Source organism: Mya arenaria, chromosome 8 (assembly GCF_026914265.1).
Source record: "Mya arenaria isolate MELC-2E11 chromosome 8, ASM2691426v1".
Classification (NCBI taxonomy): Eukaryota; Metazoa; Mollusca; class Bivalvia; order Myida; family Myidae; genus Mya; species Mya arenaria.
In genome coordinates, this window is record NC_069129.1 from 61,256,349 (window position 1) to 61,273,409 (window position 17,061).

Genomic DNA, 17,061 nt, shown 5'->3' on the forward strand with positions numbered 1-17,061 from the left:
TAGTTGCGTAATGTTGGAAGTCTTTTAGTGGTAAATGTCCCTTGTATTACGATGTTTGATAGTTGTGTAATGTTGCAAGTCTTGTAGTGGTATGTGCCCCTTGTATGACGATGTTTGATAGTTGTGTAATGTTGGAAGTCTCGTAGCGGTATGTGTCTCTTGTATGACGATGTTTGATAGTTGGGTAAAGTTGGAAGTCTCGTAGTTGTATGTGTCCCTTGTATGACGATGTTTGATAGTTGTGTAATGTTGGATGTGTCTCTTGTATGACGATGTTTGATAGTTGTGTAAAGTTGGTAGACCCTTAGTGATATATGTCTCTTGTATGGCGATGTTTAATTGTTGTGTAATGTTGGAAGTCTTGTAGTGGTATGTGTCCCTTGTATGACGATGTTTGATAGTTGTTTAAGGTTGGTAGTCTTGTAGTGGTATGTGTCTCTGGTATGACGGTGTTTATAGTTGTGTAATGTTGGTAGTCTTGTAGTGGTATGTGTCCCTTGTATGACGATGTTTAATAGCTGTGTAATGTTGGTAGTCTTGTAGTGGTATGTGTCTCTTGTATGACGATGTTTGATAGTTGTGTAATGTTGATTGTCTTGTAGTGTTATGTGTCTCTTGTATGACGATGTTTGGTATTTGTGTAATGTTGGTAATCTTGCAGTGGTATGTGTCTCTTGTATGACGGTGTTTTATAGTCATGTATCTCTTGTTTGGCGTTGATCCTTCTTCGTGGTGAATGTACTAGGGAGCAATTAAAGATGGAAATTTACAGGAACATGAATTCTGAAGATTTACAAGTACGCTAGGTTCAACGACATTTAGAATCCAATAGTGTTTGTTTGAGTTCATTGGAGGAAAACTCTTTGAAGAATGTTTGCTTTTACATGTTTTCCGGCAATTTTGTCCCTCCTGCAGTTGAAGATCACATACGTACATTTTTATTAACACTTTTATTATGTGAACGAAATAATAAACACGTTATGAGGATTTGTTTTCCATTCTTCGAAAGCAATAATGACTTTTCCTTAATATTTTAAAGTCGCCAAACAAGACGTTCTCTCGACTGTTCATTAATTTCCTTTTTACAGACCAACGCACACACGTTTAACCATAACATATTGAAAAACATTACTCTAGCAAGTCTCCTTATGAAAGAAGAAAACAAGCTGTTACTTTTACTAGCCGGTTAGATACGAAAATGTGGTATGAAATATTTTGGCATTTTTTATCATTAAATGACCTTTAACTCCAATTATAAACATAAAAAACGTTTATCATGGTGCTCTCTCGGTGAAATAAATCACGACCTTACACTGAAATAATGATCCTCTATATATACACTCATTACAAATACAATCACATACCTAAATACCGAACTACAGTTACGCAAATTACGTTCTATTAAGTGTATTTTAAATGACTGGTGAACCGATATACATCTGATATATACATGTGATCAATGACGTCATAAATCCTACGTCGGAAGGCAATATTTTGCATCAACTGAATACTTTAAACTAATATAACTTTACTATTTAAATTTACTATTTATATTGTTTTGAATGAAACAAAGCGCAGTCTCGTTTATTTTTTATGATTTTATTACAGTTTGATTGACAGTTTTGTATCTTATAACACTTTGTTTAACCTTTTCACAAAACCGGCGCCTGACGGAGCACTGTCAAACATACGTTTGGAAACAGGTTTGTGGAATTGTTTGAGGAAACTAATCACCTAATCGAACATCGGTAATAAAACAATGCGGGACTCTTTGAGGGGCATTGTTTTAATTAAAAGTGTTATCTTTGTTTTAAGTCATCATTCGAAGCAAAATGTTGCCTTCCAACGAAGCATTTATGACGTAATTCATCACGTGATATACACCCACTGTTAAACCAATGTAAATACTTCTTTTTCCCCGCAAACACGAATGATTGAGGGAGATAACTAAACACTTGCCTTTCAGCTGCACTATCTAAATCACGTTTCAAATTTAAAAGACTAAAATGACTGAAAAAACAGGATTAGAATCAATTTCTCGGGAGACAATACAGGAGGTAAATGAAATTTTATTTTATTTCCACAAAATCATTTACTTGGAAACTTAAACATTGTAAAGATTCAATGTTAATGAAAGGAACAAGCATATAAGGACACAAGCGTTCTTAATCGATACGATTGATATTTAGTAATAAATGAATTATATATTATATTACAGGGATCATTTTTATAAACATTATTCTTGGAGGTTTCAACCTCTGGTCGTAAACATTGTTTTGAACTACGCTGAAAGGGATTAAACCACCTCTTGAGTAGCTTTCTGGCATGTGCCAGATTATGAACAGTCACTTGTAGGCATAACGTAGCGTCAATACTATCGTTATATAACAATCAAACGGTCCCGTACATTCACAATTAATCAACACATAATAATTGTATAACGCTAATATGTAATGCTTAGATATTCACATATACATATATGTTATGTACAATTATTAATCCGCCCATTTCTCCTAAAGGCAATGTGACTCATTCTAGCACACAATAAACACTCGTACATAATTTATATCGGCTCTTGAAGATAATCTTTAGTGTGCTAGATCTTGCTCATCTGCGTTGAAAGTAAAATATCTCATTTAGATACAATAATGAAAGTTTTAATATCTGGTATACACTCATACATAATTTATATCGGTCCTTAAAGATACCATTTGTGTGCTAGATCTTGCTCTTCTGTGTTGAAAGTGAGATACCTCACTTAGATACAATAAGATCGTTTTAATAACTGGTGAACACTCATACATGATTTAAATTGGTCCTTAAAGATACAATTTGTGTGCTAGATCTTGCCCGACTGCATTGAAAGTATAATACCTAACTTGAATACAGTAATAATATTTGTTAGTTTTATTATCTGATTGAATTTAAAGCAATTAAATGTGAGTTACAGAACAACAAATCAACGTTGGTAAACGACAGGACATATAACTTGATATACTCTGTAGAACCTTTTTTGCATGCCTACGGGATTATTGTCATATGAAATCAAACTGTAGAAATATGTTTGGTAGTAACTGCCATAAGCTTAATAGTGCTAACGCTTATGTACAAATGCATTTTTGGCTTTTAGCAGTAACTGGTTATCTACTTTTGATTTGCGAATTCCACTAAGTAAGTAACATACTAACTGGTTAACTAGATAAGATTTGTGTTACCATTTACCTTAAATGCATTCCAGATTCAGGCGCTAACAGAGTGAGTTAAATACTAACTGGATAACAAGTTACGATTCGTGTTACCACGTACTAAGCGAAATTCGCAAATCCTAAGTAGATAATAAGTAACACGAATTATACTAGAAGCTAAAAGTGCATTTATAGATAAGCGATAACATAGCCTAAAAGGGTAATAGGTGGCTGTTCTTGGCACTTTTACACCAATGTTTAGTCTTATGATATTTATCTTACCAAAGCAGTATCGCGTATATTAACTAGATAATAAAGTGGTTAACACGAGACAACGCTATCAGGTTATCTTACGGCAGTTAAATGCCACCATAAAGATCAAAGACAAAAGCTGCAAATACTTCATCAATAGTGAATTAACGGCCATTAATTTAACATGTTAGCAGTCTGTAATGCCTTTTTAAATGACACCATGATTATATGGGGTCACAAGCATGGACTTTCGACATTATTGCCAATGCAGCGATGTAATTGGAATCTAATTGTTACAGGTGATACCTTACGTACTCATTTACATTCGGAACTCCTCGGCCAATTTTATCGAAAACAACATCGGACGCTTTACATACTCAAAAAGTGGTACGTTTAAGTCCGCTGCAAGTAGATCGCGTAGTAATTTTATTAAGTGGGCAATAACACTTAATAAACTTAACTTTTGGGAATCTTAATTATGTTTGCTGTTTAACACTTCACTGGCAATGAATTTAAACCTAGCCCAATAAATACTTCTCTAAAGCATTACATTTAATTAATGATATAATTCAAAAATTTACAAACTACTTCAACTGATGAACCGGCATACATCCGAGATTGTTTTCGATAAAAATGACCGAGAAGTTCCGAATGACGCATTGAACGTTAGGTCGAAACCTTCTTAACCAATAGAAATGGTTCCGTTTTCCCACAAACAATGAGTGAACGAGATAAATGAGCACTTGCTTTTCAGCTGCATTATCTAAATCACGTTTCAATTTATTCAGACTAAAATGAATGAAAATACAGGATTAGAATCAATTTCTCGGGAGGCAATACAGGAGGTAAATGGAAATTTATCTTATTTCGACAAAATTATTTGCTTTGAAACTTATACATTGTAATGATTCAATGTAAATTAAAGGAATAAGCACATAGGAACCAACCATTCTTAATCGATACGATTGATTTTAGTAATGAATATATTACATATTATATTACAAGGATCATTTTTATAAACATAATTCTTGGCGGTTTTAACCTCTGATCGTAAACATGGTTTCGAACTATGCTAAAAGGGATGAAACCATCTCTTGAGTAGTTTTCAGAATGTGCCAGATTATGAACCGTCGCTTGTAGGCAAAACATAGCGTCAATACGGTTCTTTCTCTAATAATCAAACGGCCCCGTTCATTTACATTTAATCAACATATAATAATTGTAAAACGCTAATATGCAATGCTTAGATATTCACATACACATATGTGCTATATACAACTATCAATCTGTCCATTCTTCTTAAAGGCAATGTGGCTCATTCTAGCAAACAATAAACACTCATACATAATTTATACCGGCTCTTGAAGATGATTATTAGCGTGCTAGATCTTACTCTACTGCGTTGAAAGTAAAATTCTTTTCTTAGATACAATAATGATAGTTTTAGTATCTGGTATACACTCATTCATAATTTATATCGGTCCTTGAAAATACAATTTGTGTGCTAGATTTTGCCCGACTGAATTGAACGTGAAATACCTCACTTAAATAGAATACTAATACATATTAGTTTTAATATCTGATTGAATTTTAAGCAACAGAATGTGAGCTACATAACAACGAATCAACATTGGCAGACGACAAGGACATATAACTTGATATACTCTGTATAACTTCGTTTTTGCAAGCTAACGGGGTTATTGTCTAATGAATTCAAACTGTAGAAATATGATTGGTAGTAACTGCTATCAGCTTTACGGTGTTAGATTGAATGGAAATGATTGCAGAAAACTATCAATATTTGTTTAACACATTTTAAAATCATATACCACTTAGTGCTAAAAAACATTTTATTATGTAAATGTATATGACTCGTTTCTTTGGCGTATTAGAGTTGGAGAATTCTCCCATGCTATTTTCCTATAGGTTATATATCCATTCACTTCCGGAGAGTTTTGATATTTGGCATACTGTTGATTTGCCTGTTTTTAAATGATTCATCTTGAAAAAAGCTTAATTCTATTTTTAATTATATTTGTTATCTAACAGCATTTGAAACTCAATGTAATATTCCTTTCAGACAACTTTAAACTCAATATATACTATGTTTTATATCTGTATTCATTATGTGCCTGCATAAAGCCTCCTTATATACTTTGTATTTATATTTCGCTTATGTTTGTCGGAAGTAATGCGAAGGGAAATCCGTCAATCACATGTCGATGACATGCCATACTTTTAAGATACTAGTGTTAATGACTTACTTAAACTATAATTCATAAGCAGCCAATTGAATAAAACACTGATAATTTTCAATAGGTTATATTTTATTTAGTTTGTTTATTGAAATGATTTGATTGGTAAATATAAACTGCTGAATAAAACAGTCCATTAACATTTTGACGAATAAGTCTTATAACGCCTACGGCTTGCATTATTACAGTACCCAAGATGTAGGTTCATATCTGAATCAATACGGACAATTATGGCCAACAAGAGTGTAGATTTATATTAACTATATCATCCTTTTTGTTTGTAGGCTTTTCGGAAGACAAAAGAGGATATGCACTTGCCAATCGGTGAGCTTACACTGATTACAGAAGACAGGTACGAAGAAGTTCTAGAAAAGGTCCAAGAATGTTTCGTTCTCGATGAGCCACTTGGAAAAGCTGTAGGCATTAAGTGGTCCCCATTCTTAGAATCATTCTGGGTAAAGGCGCTTAAGACAGGGATATCATTGATGGTAGTTAATCCCGAAGACAACGATATCATTGGCTTCCGAATAAGTGAATACTCATTAAGAAAAGAAAAAAATGCCGGATTTGAGTACGCTGGAAGACGAGAGCCTGAAAATAATGGGTGCGTTTTTGCTTCATGCCTTGGGGAAAGCGAATTTCTACGACCACTACAATACTGATGAAGCCTTACATTTTCTTGGGCTTGGAGTCACCAGGAAATATAGAAAGCGAGGGTTTGGGACCTTGCTTATGGAAAGTGGAATAAATTTGGCCAAGAATCTCGGCATCAGCCCTTGTTATATCACAGGTGAAGGTACCTCGAACTTTTCAAAGAGGATTTATGAACGGTTAGGTTTTGACGTTTTGTCTGAAACGGCCTATGAAGATTTTGAAATCGAAGGAAAGAAAGTAATTCAGAATACTGGAGAACACAAATCGATGAAGATTTACGGGAAAGCGATTTAACATTGGGCATACAATGTGCCCCGATTGAAAGTGTCGCTTTACCAAGTATCAAATGTATTGTAATGTTTTGTTATGTAATCGGCTATATAATCTTATTGTATTTCCTCAAATAGACGGACTAGTTTTTTAAGTTCATAGACTCAATAAATGAAACATTTGTTCTCTGTTTGTTTATGATATATATACAATCTGTAGCTGGCATCAAGTGACAGGGTTTTTTCTTTAGTACCCACGGGTCCGACTAACGGACCCATTCCCAAAGCAAAATATATGTTATTATTCCCAAAAGTATAATGTTTAATGAAATTATAAACAATAAAACACATTTTGTAATACTGGCAGTATTTGTAATGATTTGAACAAACGTGTTTACATTCATCGACATTGTGTATGAGAGTGATCCCCCTTGTTTACTAATCTCAACAATGATTCCTCGGATTTATAACATTTTCTTGACTTTAATCACATTTCAAAATAAAACGTATTTACCGCAAGTAGTATTAACGAAATCGATTTAAACAACCAAAATCGATTAAAACCGACATGACATAGTCAGCGACGATTTATCGACTGAGCTCGATAATCGTTTCATCTTTAATATGTACATTTATATACTGACACTGCCACTTATGCCTCGCACCGATATATCTAACAATGTGAAAGTTGATATACATCTAACTTAAACCACGATTTTACATATTTATTTTTCTGACATATTTACGGTGTCACTAGTCATGAAGATAAAAAATCTAGCCAAAATCATAGTGAAGCAAAGGAGGAAATTCTCTGAAAATGATAATGTAAATACACGTTTAAAGAAGATCTTAACGGGAAAACAAATTAAGTAAAAGTCAGCGTTTCAAGATTATTGTACATTGGTTTTTGTGGCAGTTATTCATCATCTCGAACGTGGTATGATACATCATCCATGTCAGCTAAGATCAAGTCTCCCTTATACAAGAAGACATTTCGCTTAGTATCGCACTCCTCCACATTTTCTATAAACAACCTGCTGCTTATTTTCAGCTCGATGCATACTTGAGTTCTCTCCCCTCTTTTCTCGATAAGTTTCTCCATCTTTTTCTTTGAAGCAGCGTCGTCGTAACTATTGATAAGAATCTGAAAATGAAATGTTTCCATTAGATTCTGAACAATCGTTCTTTGGGTTGTACAAGTCATATGCACCCAACCATTGCCTCGTCCACCGTCTTATATCAACACATATCGCCCCGTTCACCTTCACACGCCCCACCTATCGACCCTTTATTTGACCTGCCAAAACCACCCCAACCATCGCCACGTTCACCTTCACCTGCCCTCACCCATCGCTCATTCCACTTTCACCTGTCCCTACCAATCATCCCGACCACTTTCACCCGCACCAAGCCATCGCCCCGTCAACCTTAACCCGCACCAACCCATCGCCCCATCCACGTTCACCCGCACCAACCATCGCCCTAACCACCTTCACCCGCCCTTATCCATCGCCACTTCCACCTTCCCTACCAGTCACCCCTTCCACCTTCACCTGTCCACTTTCAACCTGCCCTATCAATCGTCCCTGTCACCTTCACCCGCCCCAACTCATCACCCGTACCACTTTAATCCGCCCCACTCATCAATGCTTCCAACTTTACCCGCCCCCACACATCACCGCTTCCACCTTCAGCTGCCCCCACCCATTACCCCGTTAACCCTAACCACACATCGCCCAGTCAACTTTCACCCGCCCATATCCATCGCTCATTTCACATTCACCCACCCCCACTCGTCATGGCTTCCACCGTAACCCGCCAGAACCAATCGACCTGTCCACCTTAACCAGCCCCAACCCATCGCCCCGTCCACCTTCATCCACCACCACCAATCGCCCCGTCCACCTACATCTGCACCTACCCATCGCCCCGTCCACTTTCACCCCCGACAACCATCGCCCGAACCACCTTCACCCGCTACTATCCATCGCCCCTTCCACCTTTCCTACCAATCACCCCTTCCACCTTCACCTGCCCCCTCCATCGCCTAGTTCACTTACACCTACCCCTATCCATCGAACCATCCACATTCACCCATCCCTATCCATCGCCACTTCCACCTTCCCCACCAATCACCCCTTCCACCTTCACCCGCACCTTCCACCTTCACCTGCCCCTCCATCGCCCAGTCCACTTTCAACCTGCCCTATCAATCGTCCCTGTCACCTTCACCCGCCCCAACTCATCACCCGTACCACTTTCACCCGCCCCCACTCATCAATGCTTCCATCTTTACCCGCCCCCACACATCACCGCTTCCACCTTCACCTGCCCCCACCCATTACCCGGTTAACCTTAACCACACATCGCCCAGTCAACTTTCACCCGCCCCTATCCATCGCTCCTTTCACCTTCACCCTACCCCACTCATCACCGATCTGTCCACCTTAACCAGCCTCAACCCATCGCCCCGTCCACCTACATCTGCACCTACCCATCGCCCCGTCCACTTTCACCTCCTCCCACCATCGTAACTCAACCATAACCCGCCTCAAACCCATCGACCCGTCCACCTTTACCCGCCCCCACTCATCACCCCTCCCACCTTTTCCAACGCCAACACCCATCGTTCGTTCCACCTTCATCTGCCTACACCCATCGACCCCTCCACCTTCACCTTCCCCTACCTATCGCCCCGTCCACTTTCACCCGCCCTAACCATCGGCCAGTCCACCTTCACCCGCCCTAACAATCGCCCCATGTACCTTTTAATGTGTAATGATGGCAGTCTTGTAGTGGTATGTGTCTTTTGTATGACAATGTTTGATAGTTGTGTAAGGTTGGTAGTCTTGTTGTGGTATGTGTTTCTTTTATGACGATGTTTGATAATTGTGTAATGGTGATAGTCTTCTATTGGTATTTGTCTCTTGTATGACGATGTTTGATAGTTGTGTAATGTTGGTAGTCTTGTAGGGGTATGTGTTTCTTGTATGACGATGTTTGATAGTTATTCATTCACAAGACGTTCTGTCGACTGTTCATTAATGAAAGAAGGGTACAAGCTGTTAATTTTACTTTAAATATTCTACTAAAATCCGGTTAGATACAAAAATATGGCATGAAACATTTGTCATTTTGTAATTAAATGACTTTTAACTCCAATTTTTGGCATAAAAACGTTTTTTTTATCATGGTGTTCTCTCTGTGATATAAATCACGATCTTACACTGAAATAATAATCATCTATATATATACACTCATAATAGAAACAATAATTTAACAAACCTAAAAACGTTCAACAATTACGCACCGTACGTACTATTACGTTCATTTTAGATGACTGGTGAACCGATATAACTCTGATACATACATGTGATCAATTACGTCATAAATTGTTTGTCGGAAGGCAATATTTTTCTTCAACTGAATACTTTAAACAAATATAACCTTACAATTTAATCACCATTTTAAATGAAACAAAGCGCAATCGCGTTTCTTTATATTATTTCATTACAGTTTTGTTTCTGATAACATTTTGTTTAACCTTTTCACAAAACCGGCGCCTGATGGAGCACTGTCAAAACATTAGTTTGGAAACAGGTTTGTGAAAGTGTTTGAGGAAACTAATCACCTAATCAAACCCCGGTAATAAAACTATGCGGGACTCTTTGAGAGGTATTTTGCCCTTTGTTTGAATTAAAAGTGGTATCTTTGTTTTAAGTCATCATTCGAAGTAAAATATTGCCTTCCGTCGAAGCATTTATGACGTAATTCATCACGTGATATGCACAAACTGTTGAACCAATGTGAATGTTTGTTTTACTTCGCAAACATTAATGATTGAGCGAGGTAACCGAACACTTCCCTTTCAGCTGCACTATCTAAATCACGTTTCAATTTTAAAATACCAAAATGACTGAAAATACAGGATTGGAATCAATTTCTCGAGAGACAATACATGAGGTAAAATGAATTTTTATTTTATTTTCACAAAATTATTTGCTTGGAAACTTATACATTGTAAAGATTCAATGTAAATTAAAGGAATAAGCATATAAGGAGCCAAGCGTTCTTCATCGACATGATATATTTTTTAACAATAAATGAACTATAAACTGTATTAGAGGGATCATCTTTTTAAATATTACTCTTAGAGGTTTTAAAGCTCTAGTCGTTTATATTGTTTTGAACTATGCTGAAAGGGATGAAACCACCTCTTGAGTAGCTTTCATAAATGTGCCAGATTATGAACCGTCTAATGTAGGCATAACATTTCGTCAATACAGTTCGTTCTGTAACAAGCAAACGGTCCCGTTCCTTCACAATTAATCAACATATTATAATTGTAAAACGCTAATATGCAATGCTTAGATATTCACATACACATATGTGTTATGTACAATTATTAATCTGTCAATTCTTTCTAAAGGTAATATGACTCATTGTAGCTCAAAATAAACACTCATACATAATTTAAATTGGCTCTTGAAAGCTGCACTCTCACAGATATACTATTTTAACAACTTTTTTATTTTTTGTATTGCAAAGAGCAAATATTTGGGTAAACATCTTCAAACCAATGATATAAGATTGCTGACAAAAATCAGATCGTTGTTCTTCATATTTCCGTTCGAAAATTAATGTTTAATGGCTTAAAGCGTTACATAAGGTTTAAGAAAATTGCATAAAACGTCAAACGTTATTGAACTTAAATATACAAATCTGCGATCTAATTTTTGTCAGAAGATTTATATAACTGGTTTCAATTGATTTTGGCAAAAATTTGCTCGTTCCAAGACAAAAAAAAAGTTTTCAAAACGTTTAATATGTGAGAGTGCAGCTTTGAAGATAACCTTTTATAGTGTGCTAGATCTTGCTCTACTGCGTTGAAAGTGAAATACCTCACGTTAATACAATAATGGTAGTTTAACAATCTGGTATACACTCAAACATGACTTATATCGGCCCTTAAAGATACCATTTTTGTGCTAAATCTTGCTCTACTACGTTAAAAGTTAAACTTTTCATTCAGTTACAATAATAATTTATATCGGCTCTTGAAGAAAACCTTTAGTGTGCTAGATCTTGCTCTACTGCGTTGTAAGTGAACTACTTCACTTTAATACGATAATGATAGTTTTAGTATCTGGTATACACTCATACATGATTTATATCGGTCCTTGAAGATATCAATAGTATGCTTGATCTTGCCCGACTGTATTGAAAGTGAAATACCTCACTTGAATACAGTAATAATATTTGTTAGTTTTAATATCTGATTGAATTTTAAGCAATTAAATGTGAGTTACAGAACAACAAATCAGCGTTGGTAGACGACAGGACATATAACTTGATATACTCTGTAGAACCTTTTTTGAATGCCTACGGGATTAATGTCATATGAATTCAAACTGTAGAAATATGTTTGGTAGTACCTGCACGTTTTAAAATCTTATACCGCTTAGTGCTAAATTCTGATAATTATGTAAACATAAATCACTCGTTTCTATGGCGTATTCTATCGCGGCCAGGAACTGCAACCTGTTACCTTTTTATCTGTACAACGTTAACAGGTTAATCACGGTTATGATTTGCGAATTCCATCTAATAAGTAACTATAATAAGTGGGTAACTGGATGAGATGTGTGCTACCGCTTATTTATAAATGCAATTTTGGCTTTTAGCAGTAACTGGTTATCTAGTTTTGATTTGCGAATTCCACTAAGTAAGTAACATACTAACTGGTTAACTAGATAAGATTTGTGTTACCATTTACCTTCAAATGCATTCCAGATTCAGGCGCTAACAGAGTAAGTAAAATACTAACTGTATTACTAGTCACGATTTGTGTTACCACGTACTAAGTGAAATTCGCAGTCATAAGTAGATAACCAGTTGTATAAATACATTTATAGATAACTAGTAACACGAATCATACTAGAATCTAAAAGTGCATTTATAGATAAGTGATAACATAGCCTAAAAGGGTAATAGGTGGCAGTTCTGGGCACTTTTAAACCTATGTTTAGTCTTATGATATTTATATTACCAAAACAGTATCGCGTATATTAAGTGGTTAGCACGAGACAATGCTATCAGACTATCTTACGGCAGTTACATGCCACCATAAAGATCAAAAACAAAAGCTGCAAATACTTCATCAATAGTGCATTAACAGCCATTAATTTTACTTGTTAGCAGTCTACAATGCCTTTTTAAAGGACACCATGATTATATGGGGTCACAGGCATCGACTTTCGACATTATTGCCAATGCAGCGATGTAATTGCAATCTAATTGTTACAGGTGATACCTTACGTACTCATTGACATTCGGAACTCCTCGGCCAACTTTATCGAAAACAACATCGGACGCTTTACATACTCAAAAAGTGATACGTTTAAGTCCGCTGCAAATAGATCGCGTAGTAATTTATTAAGTGAGCAATAACACTTTATGACTTAAATTTAGGAATTTTAATTATGTTTGCAGTTTTACATTTCATTGGCAATGAATTTAAACTTAGCTCAATAAATACTTCTCTAAAGCACTATATTTAATTAATGATATAATTCAAAAATTTACAAACAACTTCAACTGATGAAACGGGCATCCGAGGTTGTTTTTGATAAAAATGACCGAGTAGTTCCAAATGACGCATTGAACGTTAGGTCGAAATCTTCTCAACCAATAGAAATGGTTCCGTTTTCCCACAAACAATGAGTGAACGAGATAAATGAGCACTTGCTTTTCAGCTGCATTATCTAAATCACGTTTCAATTTCTTCAGACTAAAATGAATGAAAATACAGGATTAGAATCAATTTCTCGGGAGGCAATACAGGAGGTAAATGGAAATTTATTTTATTTCGACAAAATTGTTTGCTTTGAAACTTATACATTGTAATGATTTATTGTAAATTAAAGGAATAAGCACAAAAGAACCGAGCATTCTTAATCGATACGATTGATTTTTAGTAATGAATATTTTACATATTATATCACAAGGATCATTTTTATAAACATAATTCTTGGCGGTTTTAACCTCTGATCGTAAATATTGTTTCGAACTATGCTGAAAGGGATGAAACCATCTCTTGAGTAGCTTTCAGAAATGTGCAAGATTATGAACCGTCGCTTGTAGGCAAAACATAGCGTCAATACAGTTCGTTCTTTAACAATCAAACGGTCCTGTTCATTAACATTTAATCAACATATAATAATTGTAAAATGCTAACATACAATGCTTTGATAATCACATACACATATGTGATATGTACAATTATCAATCTGTCCATTCTTCTTAAAAGCAATGTGGCTCCTTTTAGCACACAATAAACACTCATACATAATTCATACCGGCTCTTGAAGATAATTATTAGCGTGCTAGATCTTGCTCTACTGCGTTGAAAGTGAAATTCTTCTCTTAGATACAATAATGATAGTTTTAGTATCTGGTATACATTCATAATTTATATCGGTCCTTGAAAATACAATTTGTGTGCTAGATCTTGCCCGACTGCATTGAAAGTGAAATACCTCCCTTAAATACAATACTAATACATATTAGTTTTAATATCTGATTGAATTTTCGGCAACAGAATGTGAGCTACATAACAACGAATCAACATTGGCAGACGACAAGGACATATAACTGGATATACTCTGTAGAACTTTGTTTTTGTAATCTAACGGGTTATTGTCTAATGAATTCAAACTGTAGAAATATGATTGGTAGTAACTGCTATCAGCCGGAGAATTTTAATATTTGGCATACTGTTGATTTTCATGTTTTTAAATGATTCATCTTGAAATAAGCTTAATTCTAATTGTTATTATATTTGTTATCTAACAGCATTTGAAACTCAATGTAATATTCCTTTCAGACAACTTTAAACTCAATATATACTATGTTTTATATCTGTATTCATTATGTGCCTGCATAAAGCCTCCTTATACTTTGTATTTATATTTCCCTTAGGTTTGTCGGGAGTAATGTGAAGGTAGACCCGTCAATCACATGTCGATGACATGGAATAATTTTAAGATACTAGTGCTAATGACTTACTAGAACTTAAAATATAATTCGTTAGCAGCCTATTGAATAGAGCACTGAAGTTTCCACGTGTTATATTTTATTTAGTTTGTTTATTGAAATGATTGGATTGGTTAATATAAACTGCTTGATAGAACAGTCCATTAACATGGCCTACGGCTTGCATTATAACAGTACCCAAGATGTAGGTTCATATCTGAATCAATACGGAAAATTATGGCCAACAAGAGTATAGATTTATATAAACTAAATCAACCTTATTGTTTGTAGGCATTTCGGAAGACAAAAGAGGATGTGCACTTGCCAATAGGTGAGCTTACACTGATTACAGAAGACAGGTACAAAGAAGTTCTAGAAAAGGTCCAAGAATGTTTCGTTCTCGATGAGCCAATTGGAAAAGCTGTAGGCATTAAGTGGTCCCCATTCTTGGAATCATTCTGGGTAAAGGCGCTTAAGACAGGGATATCATTGATGGTAGTTAATCCCGAAGACAACGATATCATTGGCTTCCGAATAAGTGAATACTCATTAAGAAAAGAAAAAATGCCGGATTTGAGTACGCTGGAAGACGATAGCCTGAAAATAATGGGTGCGTTCTTGCTTCATGCCTCGGGGAAAGCGAATATCTACGACCACTACAATACTGATGAAGCCGTACATTTTCTTGGTCTTGGAGTCACCAGGAAATATAGAAAGCGAGGGTTTGGGACATTGCTTATGGAAAGTGGAATAAAGTTGGCCAAGAACCTCGGCATCAGCCCGTGTTATATCACAGGTGAAGGTTCCTCGAACTTTTCAAAGAGGATTTATGAACGATTAGGTTTTGACGTTTTGTCTGAAACGGTCTATGAGGATTTTGAAATCGAAGGAAAGAAAGTAATTCAGAATACTGGAGAACACAAATCGATGAAGATTTACGGGAAAGCGATTTAACATTGGGCATACAATGTGCCCCGATTAAAAGTGTCGTTTTACCAAGTATCAAATGTATTGTAATGCTTTGTTATAAACTCGGCTATATAATCTTATTGTATTTCCTCAAATAAACGTTTTTTAAGTTCATAGACTCAATAAATCAAACATTTGATCTCTGTTGGTTTCTGACATTTATACAATCTGTAGCTGGCATCAAGTGTCTGAGTGAGATGTAAGTAGTTTGACGGCATACAGTTACATACTGGTCCATGGCCATTCAGTGAATGACAGAAGCGGGCGTATAAACTCATTTATACTCGCACTCGGGCCTTGACCATTCGGCGAGTGCTGAGTTAAGATTTTTAGTCATTTTTGATTTTTGGAGCATAGTGCACAGACAGAATGTAACCCTGGCTAGAGCTACCCTGGTTCTTTAACGTGCACCAGTGTACGGCACTGTCACATGGGACCCCCATTTAATGTCACTCCCGGAAGACGATTTGTATTTTTTAGTTATGCGACGGGGAATCGAACCTGCGACCTCTGGATTGATAGTCAAGTGTCTTTCTACTCCTCGGATCCGCCACAAGACAGAAGCTTGCTAACATGTTACTTAAGGATGGTAAAACGTTTTGTTTTTTTTCAGGTTTGAGCACGTCGACATTTTGCAGTTAACATAGGCGTTCATGTTTGTTTCTTATTTCAGCCTACCAACCGTAGATGACAGTTTCGGTCAAGGATTGTAGAACTTTTTTAAATATATATATATTATACCTAGCGCAACGTAAACAATATATCAAGTTTGCAATTAACATTGCGGCTACATAGGAATAGGCATTCATGTATCATTCTTATTGCAGCTTACAAACCATAGGTGACATTATCGGATAGTTGTGGTGAACAATTGTTTTTTTATAAATGTATAATTGTATATAGACTAGTGTTTGAAAATTGGACTCCATATGCTATCGATAAAAGAATCAAATCGGACTAAGCATTTCGATTTACTAACGGACAATGATCGAAAGTACGTAATATCATTTCGGAATACATTTTTAAACAAAGTATCATCATGGCCAATTAAATGAAGAAGGTTTTATGAAATTATAAACAATAAAACGCATTTTGTAATACTGAGAGTTTTTGTAAAGATTTGAGCAAACGTGTTTACATTCATCGGCATTGTGTATGAGAGTGATCCCCCTTGTTTACTAATTTCAACAAGATTCCTCGGATTTCAAACATTAACTAGACTTGAATCACATTACAAAATAAAACGTATTTACCGGAAGTTATATTAACGAAATCGGTTTGGACAACCAATATCGATTAAAACCGACATGACATAGTCAGCGACGATTTATCGACTGAGTTCGATAATCGTTTCATCCTTCGTATAAAGCATTTATGTACTGACACTGTCACTTATGCCTCATACCGATATATCTAACAATGTGAAAGTTGATATACATCTAA

General features: G+C 35.9%; 1 protein-coding gene across 2 annotated transcripts; it reads left to right on the forward strand.

The window, feature by feature from the left end:
- The first annotated feature begins 10,449 nt into the window (after positions 1–10,449).
- LOC128243629 (uncharacterized) lies at positions 10,450–15,757 on the forward strand. Of its 2 annotated transcripts, none has more exons than XM_052961510.1 (2): positions 10,450–10,578; positions 14,941–15,757. In XM_052961510.1, exons 1-2 carry the CDS (start codon positions 10,528–10,530, stop codon positions 15,601–15,603), a joined length of 714 nt encoding a protein of 237 aa, XP_052817470.1. In that variant the 5' UTR covers positions 10,450–10,527; the 3' UTR covers positions 15,604–15,757. The 2 variants fall into 2 exon arrangements, with proteins under 2 accessions (XP_052817470.1, XP_052817471.1); XM_052961511.1 differs by lacking the exon at positions 10,450–10,578 and adding an exon at positions 13,162–13,461.
- The last annotated feature ends 1,304 nt before the right edge of the window (positions 15,758–17,061 follow it).